This window comes from Ptychodera flava, chromosome 1 (assembly GCF_041260155.1).
Source record: "Ptychodera flava strain L36383 chromosome 1, AS_Pfla_20210202, whole genome shotgun sequence".
Taxonomy (NCBI): domain Eukaryota; kingdom Metazoa; phylum Hemichordata; class Enteropneusta; family Ptychoderidae; genus Ptychodera; species Ptychodera flava.
The window spans coordinates 38,117,411-38,139,570 of record NC_091928.1 but is presented as its reverse complement, the minus strand read 5'-3'; the positions used below and the strand labels follow the sequence as shown (position 1 = coordinate 38,139,570).

The 22,160-nt window shown below is 39.7% G+C and overlaps 2 protein-coding genes across 3 annotated transcripts in view; one reads left to right on the top strand and one right to left on the bottom strand.

The window, feature by feature from the left end:
* Positions 1-2,814: 2,814 nt before the first annotated feature.
* On the top strand, positions 2,815-18,130 carry LOC139136613 (aminopeptidase N-like). Of its 2 annotated transcripts, none has more exons than XM_070704383.1 (16): positions 2,815-3,637; positions 6,516-6,786; positions 7,102-7,222; positions 7,566-7,720; positions 8,635-8,748; positions 9,148-9,288; positions 9,702-9,833; positions 10,358-10,527; positions 10,913-11,001; positions 11,374-11,711; positions 12,137-12,216; positions 12,779-12,889; positions 13,627-13,995; positions 14,823-14,895; positions 15,907-17,445; positions 17,667-18,130. In XM_070704383.1, the coding sequence occupies exons 1-15, from the start codon at positions 3,027-3,029 to the stop codon at positions 16,042-16,044; spliced, it is 2,913 nt and encodes a 970-aa protein (XP_070560484.1). In that variant the 5' UTR covers positions 2,815-3,026; the 3' UTR covers positions 16,045-17,445; positions 17,667-18,130. The 2 variants fall into 2 exon arrangements, with proteins under 2 accessions (XP_070560484.1, XP_070560492.1); XM_070704391.1 differs by having other exon boundaries at positions 2,819-3,637; positions 17,659-18,130.
* Positions 17,910-22,160, bottom strand: part of LOC139136625 (patched domain-containing protein 3-like) — a 9,012-nt gene continuing 4,761 nt past the window's right edge. Inside the window, exon 2 of the mRNA XM_070704402.1 lies at positions 17,910-21,679. Coding sequence (XP_070560503.1) covers positions 19,605-21,679 — 2,075 coding nt within the window. The 3' untranslated portion in view covers positions 17,910-19,604. The remainder of the gene's footprint in view (positions 21,680-22,160) is intronic.

Here is a 22,160-nt window from a genome sequence, read left to right as displayed (position 1 = left end):
CTTAATTAACTTCACACAACTAAATGCTCTACACCACAATTAGATGTCTGTCGGAACAGTATCTGCAGCAGATTTCATAACATTTGGTGCAGTTATTTTGGAGTTATATCACTAATTACAAAACTTCATAAAATATGCAAATGACCTATTCGTAAACTTGACACTGCCAAATGCTTCTCAGTACAATTAGATATTTATCAAAACAATATCTGTACCCAATTTCACTGATTTGGGTGCCGTAATTTCAGAGTTATATACCTAATAACAAAGTTCATTAAATATGCAAATGAACCCTTAATTAATTTCACACTACTATATGCTTTACACTACAGTTAGATATCAGTCGGATCAGTATCTGCAGCAGATTTCATCACATTTGGTGAAGTTATATCGGAGTTATATGACTAATTACAAAACTTCATAAAATATGCAAATGAGCTATTTATTAACTTGAAATTGCCCAATGCTTCTAAGTATAATTAGATATATATCAGATCAATATTTGTTGCAAGTATCATCAATTTTGGTGCAGGAATTTCAGAGTTATCTCACTAAGAACAAAAGTTCATTAAATATGCAAATGAGAAGGTAATTAACATGACACTCACAGTATCATCATAATGTTCTGAGATTGTCATCTGTGAAAAGTTTCATGAAATTTTGTGCAGTATTTCTTGATATATGTCTACACTGTCATTACCGTCTCCATAGGGAAACCATTGTACGGAAAAAAACAATATTGCATAACTTCATTAATATGCAAGCCACACTAACCGAAATCTAATCAGTTCTTGCAAGTAGCATATGGTACCTGTGTACCAAATCTGACTTGAATCCGTTCAGGTGTTTTTGAGTTATCGTGTAAACAGACAGACAGACACACACACACACACACACACTAACACACACACACACACACACACACACACACACACACACGGACAGACAGACAGACATCGCTATGACAATAGCCCACGTGTTTACACACGTGAGCTAATGACATATGACTTCCTGTATTGCAGCTTCGTCTTTGATTCGAAAAGTAATTATGACCATGGAAAATCTACGAGTCCCTGTTTTGAATAGGAAAGGATAATTTTTTTCACACATTTCTCGTCCTGTTCTAGCGACATCGGTATGTTTTCTGTCATTATATTAAATACTTGGCTTTCTTCCAGGTTTTTTTCTCAATGCCGTTCTCGGTAAGTGTATCTGCTAGCATACGAAATGACTGACAAAAGCGCTTTGAATTGAATGTGCTGAAACTTTTATGTTGTTGCATGATTTGCTCGCCGGTTTTATCACAGGGAATTTGCAACAGGCTGTGTCTTTTCCTATAGTTAATACAGTAAATGATTCGCATCAAAATATTTATGTTTTCATTTGTGTCAAATATCCCGAGCTTTATCCAAAAATGTTTCTTTTACTTTACGTATTGAATTGCACGAACGCCCGTGCTGCGAGCGCGATTGCACTCACTCAAAATGCCACGAGCAGCGTTCGTCCCTGTAATTGTTGTTGTCGAAGAATTGTCGAATGGTCGTATCAGCGCCAAGTAATATAAATTGGATTTTTCATAGAGCAAAATAAATGAATATGGCGATTACGGAGAAACAGCTTGCACTTCAAGTTCGCTTTCGATTCATATAGCCCGGCGTCGCACATAAGACAACACTGTAACAAGTACAGGCCAAGACTTGTCTAGCCTAGATTCATTTTCCGTCCGCTTGCCTCCGTACCTCCGTCCCCACTACCACTGGGGACGGAGGTACGGAGGCAAGCGGACGGAAAAGGAATCTAGGCTAAGACTTGTCAAACAGTAAGAAACAAGTAGAGTGTTACCGTTCCAGTTACCAAGACTCATCACCCATACAAGAAATGTATTTTCTCGTCAAACGTCAGTTGTACCTTCTCTGCATCGTATATGTGTTTAATGTTGCAGCGTCTTTAATCAGCCGTTTCATTTGAAGACTGCTGAGGCACAATATTACTGCTATGAAACTTGTTTGTGCTATTTGATGCTTCTGTTTTCATCTCTTAATATTTTAAAATTGAAAACAGAGTCACCCTGTGTTCACTGGTGTTTGGCAGCCAGTAATAAACGACGCTGTGTCACTCAACCGTGTAGCTTTCCATTCAGCGTTGCACAATAGTTTCACCTCGTTGCATTGTTGTTCCCCAGGGTCACAGTGTCACTCAAGGTCACGTGATGGCGTCTCCTTCAGTGCGTGGCACATACCGTCTAACCTTCACATCGCCAAAGTTGTCAAGCATCTCCATAAAAAACTAATTTCTCTTTTATGATCAAAATGATCCAGTGTGATGGCGTTGTTCTTTAGTACGCATATCAGTATCGTTTGGTAAATAACGAATTATAATGTACGGCAGATCGTTGTTTGCAATGCGCGGCAGCATTACATTGTGTTAGGCCTAATATATGTTTTGCTGTGTCGTTCCCACCCACCCCCTGGAAACCTCCTCACTGTTGATTTTGAAATATTTGCATATATCTCGTACAAGTTTACGTATGACTTATCCAAAAGTTCAGTCAATGGGGAGAGTTCAAGTACTGAAATTGTATTGCATTGGATTCTAAAACAGTGATAAATAAATGATAAACCAACACGTCTCGTCTTCTTGCAGCTGTGTTCGTTGATCGCATGTGTAAAGTGTCACCATTTGAGATATTACAGTTTCAAATTTCTGAGGCTTTGCCTGAGCATATAGTAGTGAAAGCTGTTTTCTGCAGGGAGGCGTCGGCCTTGAGCGTTGTATTTTCTTTGTACCGTCTGACCCTGACTGTACCGCGCCCTCAATGAAACACGTTCGCTTTGAAGTTCTACGGGTGGGTCATTTCGTCGTGTCGTCTCCTTTTATGTCACAGAGAAGGTCGATCAGCGAACGTGCATTTCTATTTACAAAAAAGGTGCACGTATTGACACCGCCGAGGAATAACAAAAGCTTTCAGAACGTTTTTGTCTGTTTGTCCGAGTGGCGGGAACTGAAGACTCCGTAGCCGCGTCAACATGACCACGGAAAAAACGTACCAGGTTAATCCAGTTGACGAAAGAAATGGCACATTCGTCAAATATTTCGTTCTTCTTATCGCCATCATTGTGGTGATTGTGATCTTCATAGTTGTTATCTTGATGGTGTACTTCCTTCACCCTGGATGGCCGTGTCCGACCACCACAGCTGTCAACGACCTTCCGACCGTCACCGCGAAGTCGGAGAAACTGTTCGACGGGCGATTGCCCGACGATCTGGAACCCGTCAACTACAGAGTCAAGTTCACTCCGTATATGGACGAGGAGGACGGCGACAAGCGATACCTCATCGACGGCGAAGTCCAGATCACCGTGAACTGTGCCAAGTCGACCAACACCATCACCCTCCATGCTCTGAAACTAGATATCGACCGAGACACAGTAACAGTGAATGAAGTCAGTAGTGGGAGCAGCTTTGACGTTAGGGACATCAGCGTTGACGAGGAATATGATTTCTTCATCATTAAAACAGCGACAACTTTGGAAAGGGGTAAAGAATATCACATTTCGATGAATTATGTAGCGCTTATGAACAACTCGGATTTTTCTGCATTTTACATCAGCAGCTCCGAGGAGGGCGGTGAAACAAGGTAAGATATATGCCATGGGTCAAAATGGTTTCATTCAAAAATTCAAGGACTCAAAAACTGATTACACATTGAGTCGATAAACTCAATACAGACGTGTGACCTCTGACCAGTATAATTGTTTAGATCTTTACAAAGGAGACACTGGTGACCAGCCTGCAGTATTTACACTAGCGTCAACTAACGACATACAAGAGCTTTTACTCTCATCGCCTTCAAATATGCACAGTTGATTTACAACGTAGACTGCAGTTACTGTAGTGTTTATGTTTGTACATACATACATACATACATACATACATACATACATACACACACACATACATACATACATACATACATACATACATACATACATACATACATACATACATACATACATACATACATACATACATACATACACACATACATACACACATACACACATACATACATACATACATACATACATACATACATACATACATACATACATACATACATACATACATACATACATACACACACACACACACACATACATACATACATACATACATACATACATACATACATACATACATACATACATACATACATACATACATACATACATACATACATACATACATACATACATACACATAAGTTTATTTCTAATTTTAAATTTAGCAGCAAATGATAGTATATCGCAGCGACATTATATCACATTCGCTAGGCGTTATTGTCTTCAAAGGGTGCATCGGATATCACTAATACCCTCGATGACCTACATATACATACATACATATATCTACAGAACAGCTTTTGATAGTGTAGCATCTGTATGGGAGTTGAGTTCACATTTCATGGAGGATGGTAAAGTGATATGAGAAGACAAACATAGCTGAACGGCGTCACTGTATAACGGCCTGCTTAAAATTGTGTGTTGCGGAATGTCATCTGACGCAGCGAATACAGTGGTATATAGCGGCGGCGTCAGTCTAGTTCAACTCGCACCAGCGCTCTAAAGCCCTTTTGCATAGATTCACGGGCGTCCAAAATACCAAATTTATTTCGCCAGACGTACAGCTGTCGCTGCGGCATTCGTATCAGACCGCGATCTGTCATGGAAACAAATTGACTCTCACAAGTCATTTTGATCTCCGCATGACGAATGGGACATATACCGCAGAAACTGATATTTACCGTAATTGTTCCGTCGCTATCCCGCTACACGTTTTGTCATAATGAAACTATTGGACGCCCAATTGAACGCTTGTTGTGTTTTTTTTTTTAAATAAACGATCTTCCCTAGAGTATGAGCGAAAGTGGGCATCGAATTTAGTTCGGTCGAACGGTCAGCTCATTGACGCGAATAACTCAGTGGAATGGCTCAAGCCAAGACGTAAATAGACTGTCGGTGTGTACCACACACGGTCCCTTGAGGGACCATGTGCCACCTTCTTGTCTTGTGTATTCAAAACATGGAAATGTTTTTAATAAACTATGAAAAACAACAAGACCTAAGAGGTTACCGTAATGTAACTGACGAAACAACTGAACCTACATCCCAAAACAAAGAATGGCGCAAAAGAGTGTTTTTTCGAGCTTGACTGTGTCAGGGCTTGGTAAAGAATTATGAATCTACTTCAAACACATCTTACTATGAAATGAGGCGGAAGTACATTCACAAAGTCACATGTTGTAGTAGCGCGAGTAAGCAGCTTTCCATCATGAAAGCAACTCTTTGTAATGTGAGACGATAATTATTGGCTTTGCCGAGTAACCTCACCTGTGACAGTGGTGTCTGCCTCCTATATTAGGGCGCCACCAATGGTCAGAGTTTGCAGGTTTCCGAGCACAGTGGTTTTACGGCAGTGCCATTTTAAGGATTTCAAAGTGACCGGTTTCAATCCGTATCGTAGTACATGTTTAAATTATTGTCAGCGGGGCTTATAAATGTTGAAGAACAGAGATTTGTAACTATTTCGTTGTCGGAAGAGGAGTTTTCAGTTTCGGCGGCAGTTAGGCCGTCATCGTTATATGACCGAAAGTATATGACGATGTCAGTGGTGCTTGGTCCTCTGTCAACGGTAATATGAACCCCGAAATTGAAATACTAAAATATTTGCCCAAACTTTCTCTAAATAAGACTCTCCATCATCCTCATTCCAAATCAAGAATACAAATCTGAAACCACCGTGCAAATGGTCGTAATATATATTCCACTTTTAAAAATATTGGAAATTCAGAACGAACGGCACCCTCGCATTAACCCTTTGCGTGTTATCTTCGGACCAAAACTTTAGTTCAACTTTTTCCAATATCTTTATGAATTTTTCTGTAATTCTGTTAAAGTTTTGGATCAAATGGATAGCTCTTTTCATAGAATTCAGTTTGGGGTTAGAACTTTGGGAAAGCTCTGGAAAAAATGTTTGGACCTTGGAAATATTGTCTTGGTTATATTTTTTATAGAGGTTACTAAAATTGACTTTGGCACTCAAAGGGTTAATTGTAGGAGAAAATTTTTTTTTCGACTGATACAAAAACCAAGACCTTAAAATCCTTTACTCACAGCCAAGTTGAAGACTTTCGAAGTTCTGTAAGATCCCACAAGCTGTCATGTTCAAGTTGATAAGGATAGGTCTGGGCAAGTCAAGTAGTGACTGCCAGTGAGGCGCGTTCTACGTTGTGATTGAAAAAAAAGACTACTACACAAGTTGCAGAAGCCACAGGCGTTGCATATGAAACGATGTATTATCTCAAATACTAAATTTTTAGAACACATGTTTTGGGGTTTGAAAAGAGTCTACACATTGTCGTACTACGTACAATTTAGTGTCATTTTTGATATTTATCGGTTATCCGATGTGTTATGTACAAATATCTCCTCTTCATTCGCTTCTCGATGAAAAAGGTACGTCATGGCCAGCCAGCTTGAAACCACATACAGTCGTCGCGTGTTTCCGTGCTTCGACGAGCCTGCCTTGAAAGCAACGCTCGACGTCATCGTCAAGCACCGAACGAAGAGATCGGCTCTGTCCAACATGCCGAACATCAGAAATGAAACCGACGGAGATTGGAATACGGCGTATTTCAACACGACGCCGGTAATGCCAGTCTATTTGCTATCTGTTGTAGTCTCCGATTTCGTCTGCAAAGAAGGAACGACGGACAATGGCGTTAAGGTAGTATTGACTAACTTTCCTCTTACAATTATGATACACTGCAGGTTCACTACTAATTTTACTGAAATTGACAGTGTTTCATATTCTTAAGCCATTTGTATGACAGAGAGAACATACAAACAATTAGATGTGATTGTACAAATGGCACTAAAATGCCAGAGTTCTGCATGTATTTGCTTTCGGCCAGTTCTATGCCATTTTTAAACTGATGGCTAGTGTTAGCGATATCTTAGCATTCCAGACCCCAACATCAAGGTAAAACACGATACAAATACAAAGAGGACGGGGTGACTTTGACCGATTCGTTCATTTCAGTTTCGGGTATGGGCTCCTGAGGTCGACATCAACGCCACTGAACTTGCCCTTGAAGTAGGCATCAAGATACTGGAACATTTTGAAGAATTGTGGAAGATCCCTTACTCACTTCCAAAGCTTGGTGAGTAGACGTAAAAATGCTTGGTATTATACTGCTAATTTTCACTGCATTGTTGAAATTAAAGTACCTTGTAACAATAACTTTTTTCATGATATTTTAGTTCTGAACGTGACACCGTCCTCATATGTTGCAGTGCTGCTGCCAGTATGCCATGAATACCAACAATTTACACTTCTGCCCTTAAACTCATTTATTTTCATCAAATGTGAATTCTCAAACACATCGCTATAACATTAACCACCAACCGAAAAACATCAAAAAGGTTTACCTCTTGCACGTGATAGCTATTAAATGCTTGAAATATTGACAGTCAGACTATGTTTATATGTTTGTTTACGAACAGATATGGTGTCTGTACCAGTGTTCAAGTTCGGGGCCATGGAAAACTGGGGTCTGATACTCTACAAGCGTTCTCGAATGTTGTACGATAAAGATATACACCCACCGAGCAGGGCGATGCGCGCTGTGAGACTCATCGCACACGAGTTGGCGCACATGGTAAGATAAATTAACTGTGGTGGCGCTCTTATGGACATATTTAGCACTCATTTAATAAGGTTATGTTGACATGAAATTTGTATCGACAGAAGAGCTACTCATTTGTGACAAAATGTTAAACAATTCAATGAGTTCCACCTCTGTGTTTCCTTAATTTGACTTTGTGTTTGTTTAAAGTAAGTAAGTATATCTATGATTGTGTAGGTAAAATCATCTCATCATTATGAATTCAGTTTTAACTTCGAATATCTCATGGTCATTTTTACAATGGCTACCCACAGATGACGTCACATAATGGAATTTAAACAAAAGTGTTCATGTTTTGAACGCTGTTACACTAGAAACGTGCATTCGATTCCAGCTTCCACGACAATTCTCATGGGAAGATTTTATTTATTTACCTATTTGCTTATTTATTTGAAAATCGTATTATTTAAAGTCCCATTTACAGATTCATCAAAAAACTCATAAAGAAAACTTTAAAGAAAACACTGAGTAAAGGTAGAACACAGTGACCAAGCCAACAATAAAACACAGAGAAATATTTGCAGAGCTAAAAACGAGTGTAGGATAAACGCCAGGAAAACAGGAAAAATCATCAAAATGTAACATGTCCAATGTCAGTTTTGACGAATCACCAAAATATGAATATGATAATTCTTAGTACGAACCAGCTCAAACATATGTTGTTTGGAGAAAATTTAAAAACATTGATATGGTTACCAGGAGGGGGTCTAAATGTTGGAAAGTCGCGTAAACGTTTAATCGGTACATTGAAGCAAAGCTTTGACAATTTTTATCTGGTAAGCTATAAAACAAGAATTATACCTGAAAGGATTGCAGTCGTTTGGTTCAGGCTTCAGAGTTCATTACGTAATTATACACATGTGGTTTATCATTTATTTTCTCGACAGTGGTACGGTAACCTAGTTACAATGGGATGGTGGAACGTCTCTTGGTTAAACGAAGGTTTCGCCAGGCACTTTGAGTTTTATGTCGTGAATGAAGTCAAGCCGGAGTGGGATATTGTAAGTTGGCCTTTGACCTGTCCACGTTTTCAGGTCAAGCTAGCGTGGGACATTGTATATTGACTCGTCCATACATTTGCCATCGTGGCGTTTTATTGGTGACGTGCTATCAATTCGGAGTAACACAAAAAGACATGAAAGTTCTGCCTGTTTGAATGACGTCGTTTTTTGTAAATTCCAATATGGGTGTCTCATCCACTATCCGCTTTAGCAAAGACAATTTTTGATGAGAATGGTGGGGAATTTTGATTTTTGTTGTTGTTGGTATTGTTGTTGTTGTTGTTGTTGTTGTTGTTGTTGATGATGATGATGATGATAATAATGATGATGATGATGATGATGATGATGATGATGATGATGATGATAACGATGATAACAATAATAAACTACTATTTACAGTACAGACAGTTCTATCCGGCACAAGTGGTTTACAAATCAATGGATAAGGACGCCAGCAGCGAGTCTCATCCGACAGAGCAGACCGACATTGGTTGGTTCAATGACATATGGACCCAATTTGACACCAGGGTATACGAACGGGTATGTATGAGAGAGAGAGAGAGAGAGAGAGAGAGAGAGAGAGAGAGAGAGAGAGAGAGAGAGAGCAATGCCTCATCTATGAACTTAGTCTTTGAGTTGATAATATCGATACTGTTAAGTGTGTAATTTCAGTAATGAATGATACCTTCAGCAGGTAAGATATAAAAACCATAACTGATGACAAATATTGCCAGCGGTAAGCGGCATAAAGGTATTTGGTCCATTTCAGTCATTTTAGAAAAAAACGCATTCAATCCTTGCAAAAATAGTTACAATTGGTTACAACCGAAATACAATAAGTGTGATCTAAGTGCCGAAATGCTTAAATCCGCAGTATGGAAATACAAAATAAAGCCTTTAGTGTGATTTTCTGGGAAATTCCTCTTTGAAAATTTTGTTTTAATTTCTCTTAGGGTGCGCACATGATAGAGATGATGCGTAGTTTCCTAGGCGACGATATCGTCTTCGATGGTTTCCGATCTTACCTGAATAAACACCTGTACGGCAATGCCTTCAGTGATGACGTGTGGATTGAACTGACGCAGGTAATGTTGGAAAGCAGATAGTTTTCAAGTTCATGCACAGTGGAAGACCATAAAATCTTGCATGCGATCTCTCGATCATTTTACATGATCGCATTGTGGTTTTGTATAATCATATTTAAGAGTTTGTTACATTCGCGCCATCACGGTGCAAATGGGACCGTTAATAGGACGTATTTCACTTTACGGTCAACTAAAAGGACATTGCTCGTCTATTACGTTTGGCGGGTACCGCTTCTGACGGAAATACTTCGAATTCATAATGAATATTATGTTCCCGGCTCCCGATCTTTTTATGTGAGAGGATAGAGGGCGCGCTCATTAAATCATTTATGTATGAGGAACTCTGAAACGTATTTATTTGATACAAATGTTTGATAAATCAAATGTCGCCATCAACGTGGCATCATGCAAATTCTTGCGTGACACTTCTCACATATTCTAAATTGGCGACGAAATATGCAATCAAAAAGGGTGGAAAGTCTCGCTATTTTCAGTGTAAATGCCTTTACTTACTTGAATTTCAGAAAGCCAAAGCTGCTGGCCTCGACATTGACGTTAAAGAAGTTATGGACCCGTGGATGTTGCAACTTGGCTTTCCTGTGGTGACGATGTCACGTAATTACGTATACTCGGCACAGGTGACACAAAGGCCCTTCAAACTTGATCCTGAAGATGACATTCTAGGGAGCGAATAGTGAGTTACAATTGTGTCAATTTGTTCAACTATTGAAGAACGCATCCGCGAAATGTGTTTGTGGACTCTGTGTTTTCCCAGAATTTTTGATGTCACATCCAGCATCACGTGTAAAACTTTACAAACATAAGTACATCTCTCTCTCTCTCTCTCTCTCTCTCTCTCTCTCTCTCTCTCTCTCTCTCTCTCTCTCTCTCTCTCTCTCTCTCTCTCTCTCTCTCTCTCTCTGCCATCGGCACGTTGAGCGCGTTCAGAAAAACAAATGTTTCAATTTTTTTACCCACCTGAATGCCAATGAAGATGTATAAATTTTTTTGCGTTTGATTTGGATTTAATTTTATTTTGATGGTTCTTGCATGTTTGACGTACATCTCAAACTTTGCAGCTTTTCCTGGTATACTCCGCTGACATTTGTTCACGCCAGTAATCCTGCTTTCGACAATCCTTCACTGACGTGGATCAACGGTACTTCAGGTATGCTAGCTGCGTTTCTGATTCCTTTATTTGTGACAAGTGTTGTTTGTACGTACGTGTAGCTCTCCGTACTGCTTGTCGCTTTTTGATTCAGTTAGTTTTATGTTGTATTTACTTTCCATAGATTGTGCTCGTACCGTTTCTTGTCTTCTTGTTTGCCCTGTAGCGTAATCCAGCATGCCATTTAGGGAATCCCCAATCTTCACAACATTTTCTTCTTTTGCTTGCTAAGTAGCTAATGTAGACATTTTAGGCAAATGTTAAGATGTCAAAACGAGATATATCGTGTTATTATCTCTATTGACGGCTTGTAATTTGATAGAGCGCCCCCACCCCGTTCTTGCAATACACGTGTGTTTCTATTTGTGACAGGTACACTTAACCTGAGCGGCTCAACAAGCGACGATTGGATCCTGGCCAATGTGAACCAGCGTGGTTACTATCGCGTGAATTACGACACCGACAACTGGGAGAAACTGATCGGCGTCCTCAACCTATTCGCCACCACCTTCCCGGTACGGAACAGGGCTGGCTTGATCGACGACGCTTTCAATCTCGCGAGAAGTGGCGACGTCGACGCGGTACTCGCCTTCCGCGTCATTGAACACCTGAAAACGGAGGACAACCTGTCGCCCTGGCAGGCAGCGATCAGAAATCTGCAATATGTCAGGGACATGCTGGAAACATCACCATCGTATGGAAATCTACAGGTGAGATAAGAAAAAATTGAACGATTGTAACACCAATTATTAAAAAGACGAGTAAACAATTCATAAATCAAATATGACAATGATCGATGACGATTAACATTCAGTTCATATTATTCATATTACACGGTTTAGAAAGTGAAGACATACCATGAACAATCGTGCTTGCAATGTCGATATTCGCTCTAAGCACTCTTAGATGTAGGACGCAACATTTTGGTTGAATGGCAGAACACTTAGAGATAGAGGCAATGGGTCGACAAACTATTACAAGAACGTCGCTAATTTTATGGCAATGTTTAGAGGATGCGATCAACACCGTTCCCGAATACGTTCGTTCATGGTTGCCGTTGCAATCTGTAGTCTCTTTTCACAAAGTAAACACCAGCACTGCCATGCAATCAACTCGACATGGTTTTATCTTTCAGAGTTATATTCGAAGTCTGGTCGATCCAAAATATACGGAACTCGGCTGGGACTTTTCAGACGAAGATACGCAGCTTGAATAGTAAGTTTAGTAAAACATCAAACACAGCTTTGATATTTTGTCCACCATGATCCTAACAAGGACTGAATGTCCAACCAATGTCTGTAGTAACACCAGGTGATCTAGGAGATGCTCAGTCTGTTCATTGAATGTGCCCGAAACAGTACTACCAAGTCTGTTCACTGTCGTGTCTCTGCCGTGAGAGGCGCTGTTCGACATAGTGAGCGTTCACCAGATCTCTAACCAGCGAGGAAATCTAAGCTTGCAAATACAGACAGCACAGGCCAACTCTTGACTTATAGTGCATGTATTTGCGGGCTTTCAAATACACAAGTGATCATTTTTGTACACAAACGAGCAAAACAGAATATACACTAAAAATTACACTATCACACACAGAACGCAAACAGTAACTGTTACTCAAAATATGTTATGACGCGTGGAGTTACGTTCCCTTTTCATTAATGAAAAGAAAATATGAGGGCTTCACATCTACAGATTTAACAACCGTTGTCAGTCATGTTCAAAGTTTCACAATTTTGCAATGCTAAAAGTAATTTTATTTACATGGTTATTATTTCAGTCATTTGAGATTGGATATCATCAAACTAGCGTGTGAATTAAACAACAACAATTGTGTCAGAGAAGCGCAGGATTTATATTCGAAGTGGATGGAAGATCCAGACAAAAACAGGCAAGATGGTCTTCTTCACGTATTCACACAAATTTGCACAATCACGCAATAATGTACCCCATACTGGTCGAAAGGAAACTTCTCACAACATAATGTACGAGGCGAAGTCGAGTACATTGTAGTGCTTGAGTCCATTGTGGGCAAGAAGGGATATATTATTGCCATTATTTTATACTTTTGGCTATTCAAGGGAATTTGTAGATGTAGAAAACATCTTAGGCAACAATATTCAGACACCAATGATAATTTGATACAATATCAGTAATAATCTGGGGGATGACGTCACAAAATTCACATGTATTGGCAAAGAAGTAATATAATAGGCTTTACTATCATAAAAACAAAAATGACCGTGAGAACTTACTGTAAAGAGGTCAGACAGGCCATTAGACAGACAAGTGCAAAGATAGACAAATAGACAGACAAACAGATAGATAGATAGATAGATAGATAGATAGATAGATAGATAGATAGATAGATAGATAGATAGATAGATAGATAGATAGATAGATAGATAGATAATACGTCAAGAACAATATCATTGCCTACCTAGTTATGTTTTCGAGTGGATGATAAGTTTTGCCTCACTAGTTATGGAATGTGTCCGACCGTTTGGTAAAAAAATGTGACATGCAAATAGGTCAAATTTCCAAACTCTCATTGCGTCATGTTTGATGACTTTGAGTCGGTAGCGGAATTACAACCAGGCTTTCATTATTCTAATCTTAACTTTGCAGTATACGCGGCGACCTTCGAGCAACAGTGATGTGCACTGCTATCCAACATGGCGGCTACGAAGAGTGGAAATTTGCATACGCAGTGTTTGACAACACAACGGACTATTCTCTGCAAAGTGACATTGCGATGGCTTTGGCCTGCACACCCAGGATGTGGATGCTGGACGTCTATTTAGCGGACTTCCTGCAGCGTTATCTGAACGAATCCTACGAAACCAAGGACGCTACAGAATTTCTGACCTCTATATCTACACTGGACGATGCCATTAACATTTACAAAATTGGCGGGCTCGTAAGGGGCCAATCAGCAATCGGATTTCTAGTGACTTGGGATTTCGTCAGGCGCCATTTTGACGACTTGCGATCAGTGTAAGATTTTGTTATAAAAACATTTGAGACTCCGTTAGATAGCGAGAATGTTTCAAGTACGATTGTTCAGTCATTAGATATACATTTTGTATTTCAACAAAAGTATTGAAGAACCAAACAAAATTCTTTAAGCTATTGCTTTTGTCTCAGGGATTGTTTGACACGAGTTTTTCACTTATTTTAATATTAATCATTATCCTGTTGATCTTCAAATGATAAAATCCCGTCTTAAGGTAGGATGCCCCTCAAGGTTAGATAATTAGACTCAAACTTTACGGCTTCTTATTTGATCTACCACTTGTGAAAGCTGATTTTGAATCCCTTGGAGCACGAAAGACTTTCACCGTCTTAGTTTTGCGAAATTCGAAAATTTAATTTTCTCCATTGAATTAACACGAGGATCTGCCAATCTGTAATTTGTTTCTCTAGTACCCAAATTTTCAAGGTGACCCCTGATTTTTATTCTTGATTGTGAAGGAGAACTTGAGATTGGTTGAGTGATTCCTCCTAGGAAAGTTTTAGCAAAAGTTTTTAAGTCTTTCACTTTTGAGGCGCATACTACCTTAAAATCACAATTTGAATTAATTTCATTTTGTACTAGTGTTTTGATGTCGTATTGCTACTATGGCAGTAATCTGCAACATGTGGAGTGATCACAAAGTTTTTGTCACTCAGATGCTCGATTAAAAGTGGGCTTGTAGATAAAGGTGACGTGTGCAAAATTCAAATTCAGTAACACAGTAATTTTGAGTGCTTCTCTTAACTCGAGGCTTTGTGTCTGACATCTGTAGACCTATAAACATTTATATGTTTGTTTTCTGTTCCAGCAATGAGCCATCCGCTTTCAAGTTTATCTGGGAATTTGCACACAAGATGAACACCGAGGAACACCAAACCGAGGTAATTTGACAGACGAGCTTCAAAATTCGAATTGCAAACCTTATTATGGTGATTCATTTGACCGCATTTAGGTTGAACTGACAAAAACGAGTCTGCTTTGGAAACGAGTTGAAGTATACAGATTAAGAGCCACCATCCAGGTTTTGACCATTAAGGATATGATGAAGTCTATATACATTATTTGGTACATTTTTTATGAAGGTATATTCTAGTAATTGTCTGCTTATTTTATATTTGAAGGGCTAACGGTCATCGCGGTATAAACCTTATGATTTTCCAAAACTACCTTTATTTCAAATATCAATTAAGCTTCTTCTTATACGCCCTAAAGTATATGGAAATGCATCACGTTTGTCATCTCAACCTGTACATGTGTGAACTGCGTTGTTATTGTTAACAAGACTTGAATTCTGGGCCGGACTAGAATTCAGATGTAAACAATAACAGGTCATTTTTACACTTCTGGATGCTTTGTTACAAGCTAAATAATTTGTGTTATAATGTGCTTAGAAAACCCAAAATTTGTTTACAAGACAAAATATCGAAAAGGTTTCCAACAGTAACTGTGAGAGCTACAAGCCCAAATTATGGACCTATAATCAGGAAAGTATTGGTGTTTATACTTGCAATCATTCCGGATAGTACACCGCGCGAATGAGTCCATTGATAGTATCGCTTAAGGCATGGAAATGACAGCAAGCCTTAAAACACAGAGAAAAAATAGACGGCAAGCACTCGGTTGGGACTGACGGACGTCTGTCAGAGGTTTGCGTGCTGGTTACGTGACATCTGAGTGAATTCATACGCTGTGGTCTATGATGTAGCTCGACTACTCCATAGACCCTAGGTATGACTGCATCTTTGTGTATAGCTAAGACGACTATAATAATCTTTGAGTGAAACTATCCACTACACGGCAACTCTACACAATGGTAAGATTGGCACATTATCAAGAATGGTTCCGTGGATATTGTACAAATAACCTATTTGCAAAAAATGTTATTCTTGCAGCTCGAGGACTTTGCCCGAAAATACAACGACATGCCGGATAAAGAGGTCAGGGAGTTCTACAAGGCGTTACGTCAAGTCAAAGCTAATATTCAATGGATGAAGCGTAACTATGGAGACCTCGAGGAATGGCTCAAATGAGAACCCGATGACGTAGTCGGTCACACGCTATAATCAGCGAATTAAGTAGTGGTCACATGAAAAAGTACTAAGTTTGAATTTTAGCATCTCGTTAATCGACAGTCGCTTTGTTGTGTGTTATTATGGATACACTTAACAGGCCTAGGTAGTTCATGACAAAAGCTATAGTTGGGCTCATCACGAAACTTTAAATATAAATTTTCGTCTCCGTTTCCAGTGTTTTAGAGTTCGTAATAGTAAATAATCATATGAATAAATTTTCTAGACCATAGAGTTGTATAGATATAACTTTGTATTAATGTGAGTCAATTTATCTGTCGTGTGTTTTTCTTTTTCGATTTCATTTACACTATATATTCAGGAAATACTAAGCAATAAAGCACACCCAGCGATGGTATACCACGAGATTTTGACCAGTTCACGACCTATATGCACGAGCGATAGCGAGTGCATATATGAAGTGAACTGGTCAAAATCGAGTGGTATACCCTCGCTTGGTGTGATTTATTGCTATTATATCATAATAGTATATTGAAATTCTGGCGTGGAACGTCAAAAACGGATTTTTGCTCAAGCTGAGAGCTCACGCGTATGCCAGCCGTGGTATATCGCCAATATAACACGGTTCTTTTCGCGTCTTGACCAATCAGATCGCTGTATTTGTACCATCAATATACTGGTATGATATAACTGATGATAAATCATACTGAAATAAACTACAGTAATTTTAAGGAACCAAAAAACTCCTAGAACAATGCCTTCATTTAGTATAGATTCAGATTTAATGGTGTACGACTGTTGAATTCTGGGTATTGACTATAACCGGACACTTTAAATCCAGCTGGTAATGCTTGGCCAGGGAACATGGTTTTTTGGAAGGTGTCCGATAATTAATCGTCAAGGGGCAAAGTGTTGTACAACAAGGATGGTCACTGGTTAAGGTACCATGACGCTGAGATCATTGTGTGCACAAGGAAAAACCTTTTTCGATTAGTTCTGAAAATTTAATATTCGTTTGCGAGTTCTGTTGTTTCTTTAATGTACCTTTTCATTGTGCAGTACTATAGAAGAACTAACTGTTCGTTTTGCAGTGTGCTTTCAAGCGGATGATTTGGAATTCAGTAACTCATAAACTGTCTAGGGTATTTAGTAAAATTTTGGCTGTAATTTCTCATAGCATAAAGAATGCATTTCAAACTGGTTTTTGTGATATATACACATAACAAGATTTTTGTATCCAGTAGTCGTTATCAGGAGGCAAACCAAGTGAGCACACATCAGCCTTGATGTATGTATTCAGCATGCATACCTACCTACCTACCTACCTACCTACCTACCTACCTACCTACCTACCTACCTACCTACCTACCTACCTACCTACATACCTACATACATACATACATACCTACCTACATACCTACCTACGTACCTACCTACATACATTACATACATACACACACACACACACACACACCTACACACACACACACATACATACATACATACATACATACCTACCTACCTACCTACCTACCTACCTACCTACCTACCTACCTACCTACCAACCTACCTACCTACCTACCTACCTACCTACCTACCTACCTACCTACCTACATACCTACATACATACATACATACATACATACATACATACACACACACACTACACACACACACATACATACATACATACATACATACATACATACATACATACATACATACATACATACATACATACATACATACATACATACATACATACATACATACATACATACATACATACATACATACATACATACATACATACATACATACATACATACATACATACATACATACATAACTCAAATAATCGCCAGTCACTCTAAGTGAGCCACAGTAATGAACGAAATTTATTTTTTGTAGGTCTGCGGTAAATGCTGACTTAATGTCATCTTTACATTCAACTTGAAGTTGTTTCTCTGTAAATAACGTTATCGTTTTTAATACTATGTCTACACTGAGGCTGTATTTCTAGAACGTCTTTAATGTATGATCGCAAATTAAAAAACATTCGCAATTGTTTGATTTTCAAATTTCATCACCAGTGTTTTCTCTTCATATTTTTCTGTGTTCTTTGAAGTGTAATTTATGATGAGACTGATCATAGACCCTCGAGTTTTTCTCGAGGGTCTATGGACTGATAGAGTGTGTCTTACCTTATCAGGAATCGAAACGTTACATACGGCTTGTGATAGTCAAAAGTCATTTAAGTTAACACCACAAGTATTTATTCGGGATATTTCATTTTTGTCAGTAAACGAGTCCAGTAATAAGTAACCTATAATTGAAATCTGACCGAATTACACCACAAAAAAGGCAATGTTAATGTGCAAGGCATGTCAGATTGAGACCTCGTTCAGATTAAAAGCATTCGATGCCATCATAATTGTTGATATTTAGGTGAAGAACAACCGAGTTGCAATCGCTCAGGTCTCAAGTTGGGTCTTGCCTTCGCCACTATCTCACCGTTAGGTTTTGGACGTATAATAATGCTGAAAGATCATTAACTTTGAATAAAAATTAAATCGTAGAATCTATAGTTTTAGCTAAAAATGTTTAAGGGAAACTGATAATACCATTGTACCGGGGTCATATGGTTGATAGATGCAAACGTTGCGGTGTCTGATTGGCTTAGTATCAAAATGTGGCGACACAAAGTGCTTTAATTGGATGATACATACTGGTATACAGCTTCTGAGCGGACGTGAACTTGGTAACAACAGAAAGTTTTTTGAAGTTCAATGTATCCCGACCAAATGCATGATAATAAACCTTTCGGTTTACTTCGCCCTATTGTTTTCGCAAAATTAATTAAAAACGAATCACAAAAAGATAATGTCATAAGCTCCATGTCATCATTTGTGTAGATTATTAGCATATGCCATGTCTTGATTACATATTATAAATGGTCCATTACTAATTGGATATAGAATTGAACGGTAGCGAATATACTAACAGGCGCCATTCATTGACTCAATCACGGTGTCTGTATATTGTAGCCATCGCCAGGGCGTCGAACTTTTTTATTACAAGTAACAACGCTTGAGAATTCGCATGGAAATCAACTGGTGTGACTGCAAAAGCTATAAGGTATTATATTATATTATATTATATTATAGAGGTTTGTCAATACTAGTGAATTTTGTGACGTCATCCCCTCCAGGTTGTTACTGATGATGAATTTCCAGTATTGTGGCCCAGATGTTTTCTTCATCTACAAATTCGCAGGCATTGCCAAAACTATATAAAATAATAGCAGTAATGTACCTACTCCCGGCCGATTACGGACTCAAGCAAACTTTACACTCCCCATAATGTACTGGGCTTCGCCTTTCCATTATTAGTGTATGTCATGCTAAGTTTCCGTTCGTCCATTATTGGCCGGGAAGGAGGTACATTATTGCTTGAATATTTAGATAACACCACCAAGTGAAAATACGTTTGGACACACAGGAAGGTCATTTGAGGTATGCAGTAGAATTGTCACTTTGAGAGTTCACAACCGTTTGATACTAGTGATAGCGGTTCTGGCCTGCATATCTTTCACGTTGGTAAGGTCGGCCGTCAAACGCGGCTGACATTGGCCTCATCGATATATCCGTTGGTGGCCTTGTGGGCAATGCGCGATCGTAGACCGCCGACATGGGTCGTAGGTTCATGTAATTTGTTGTAGGGCCAGCGATGACTCCGTTTTGTGTCGGCTGAACTCGACGGCCGACAATGTCCCCGTTTTGCGTGGATTGAACTCGATGATGATTGCCAAAGACGGCGCTGTTTTCTTCAAATTCAGGTTCAGGGGGATGACCATCGATAGCACTCTTTTGAGTCGGTTGAACCCGATGACCTTTGTACCAGTAGCTACGACAAACTTCACTGATCCAAGTCTGCATATTCGAATTCATCAATGGATTATCCGCACTATGGCGTGTCTGGGGATACCTGCTGCCGTATCTGTTCATAACAGGGTTATCATATCCTTCGATGACTCGTTTCTTTGTTTCGGCGCCAGTGATTGGCTCTCTGTCGCTCTCCTTTTCCCTGACTGTGCCGCACGGACCAATCAGCGTCAAGATTACTGGCAGAAATAGAAGCCCGTGGACTGCTCCGAAAAGTATAACCAAGAACATGGTCTTGAAAAATGTCCGGAAGATGTACGACTGCGATATCGAGAGGATCACGACTCCGAGGATTGTGGATAGCGCCCCCTGTAGTATCGGCCAACCAAGCATGTATAGCGCATCTATTGCGCGTTTGTTGCGAGATTTGTATGGAGCAATGACGAAAGCATACGTGATATGTGCAGAGAAATCCACACTAAAACCGATACAAATTATGATATTAATCATGGATATGGAATCTAATCTAACATCCCATAATGTCATAAAACCAACAACACCGGTCGAAATCGTAGCGATTGCAAAAGTCACGTATATTGAACAGACTGGGTGAGGAATTAATATCAGAGAGACTACAAACATGGCGGCTGCTGCTATTCCGATATTCTGTAGTGTGTTCGGTAACACAGCGAGGTACTGTTCGTAGAATATGAACGCTGGATGATAGGCGAACATCTTGATGTCAGATTTGTCGACAATGCGACGAGCGTCCACCATCATTGCTCGTTCACGATTTGCTGTATTTGGGTCCTCTGAAAAGACGTAGAAACGCGATGACAAGATGCTGGTGTTGTCTTCGTTGAAGTTGATGTCAAGTTTGTATGGCCTCGGTCGAACTGATAAAAAAGAATCTCTTAGAATTTCGACGAAGTCTGCAGAGTTGTTGTACGACGGGACGGTTGGAAGTGTGAGGAAATCTAAGAAGTCACGAAGCCAGGATTGAGTGACGTTGTTGTTGTCATGGAAATACGAGCTTTCTTCCAGTTCTCGCGTTACTTCTTCAATCGCTTCCTGTACCGAAGTTTTGGAGTAATCAACTTCTTCATCGATCACTATGGCAACGCCCGGTCCGTATACCTTGAAATATTCATCTTCCACGTCATAGAATGTCACAGCATAGGAATCGTCGTTTGCTAAGTGCTTGAGTCTGATTCCTTCTTCGAGTTGTAGGCAGCCCCATATACCGACGCCTAAGTAGCCGGCAAAGAGAAGTATAGTGAAGATTTTCATCGGAATGGACGTGATGAAGGGCCCGTACGCGTTTCTGAAGAACTTCATTATGGCGTGGTCACTGTCCTCGCTCGGCGGCGACTTCATTGATGAGCCCCCGGCGCAGAATATCTTGTACCCGGTCGATGGAGCCTCTCTCTTCGGCAGCACCTTCATGCAGGTCATGCAGTGGCGGTTGGCCGCTTCCCGCCGTCCCATCAACGTCATGCACGCACCGAAGAACGTGATCTGGTAGGCGTAGTCGAACAACACCGCTATGCCTGTGTAGATGCAGAATATTCTCACGGACGGGAAATACGTGATTGCGCCAACGCCGAAGGCCAGAAAGTCCGTGATGCTCGTAATTGTGATCGACATTGCGGCTTCGGAGTACGCATGTCCCATTCGTTCCTCCACGCTGTGTCTTGGTGAAGTTCGTCGCCAGGCGGCGATCATAATAAACATATCATCGACTCCGATACCTGAAAAAAAACCGAACGAAAACGAAATGCTTGTTACTCTCATGAGAACAGTAGCCAAAGTCAACGTATTGAAGGGAGGGTGTCGTCGGAACTCTGCTCAAAGGTTGCCGGGGACCGCTACGACCGATGTCTATATACGGTATCTAGGGTACGTTGGCGATTGTTGAAAGTTGTAACATGTTTTTGTTAACAATGAATATTGTAAAATTTAAATGTTGCAGATATGTTGACTTGATGCATCTAGATATCATGCATGTTTGTAAATAAGAAATTCGCAAATACGCACTGTTCTGACGACACCTCTCTTTAAATTTTAATATCGCTGATAGTAAAAGAAATATTCAGGACAGTTCCAACAGGAAGGTTTCTTGCAATCTTACCACTCCAATTACATCAGTGAACCGAATTAAAGATCTCTCATCGGCATGAAAGAAATATCTGCATTAAGTGAGTTTATTCATACAAAATACGACGACACAAT

Coding starts and splice junctions, on each gene's coding strand:
- LOC139136613 (XM_070704383.1), top strand. CDS start 3,027: ATGACCACGGAAAAAACGTACCAGGTTAATCCAGTTGACGAAAGAAAT. Junction 3,638..6,515: donor GAGGAGGGCGGTGAAACAAG/GTAAGATATATG, acceptor TCGATGAAAAAG/GTACGTCATGGCCAGCCAGC. Junction 14,896..15,906: donor CCGAGGAACACCAAACCGAG/GTAATTTGACAG, acceptor TTATTCTTGCAG/CTCGAGGACTTTGCCCGAAA.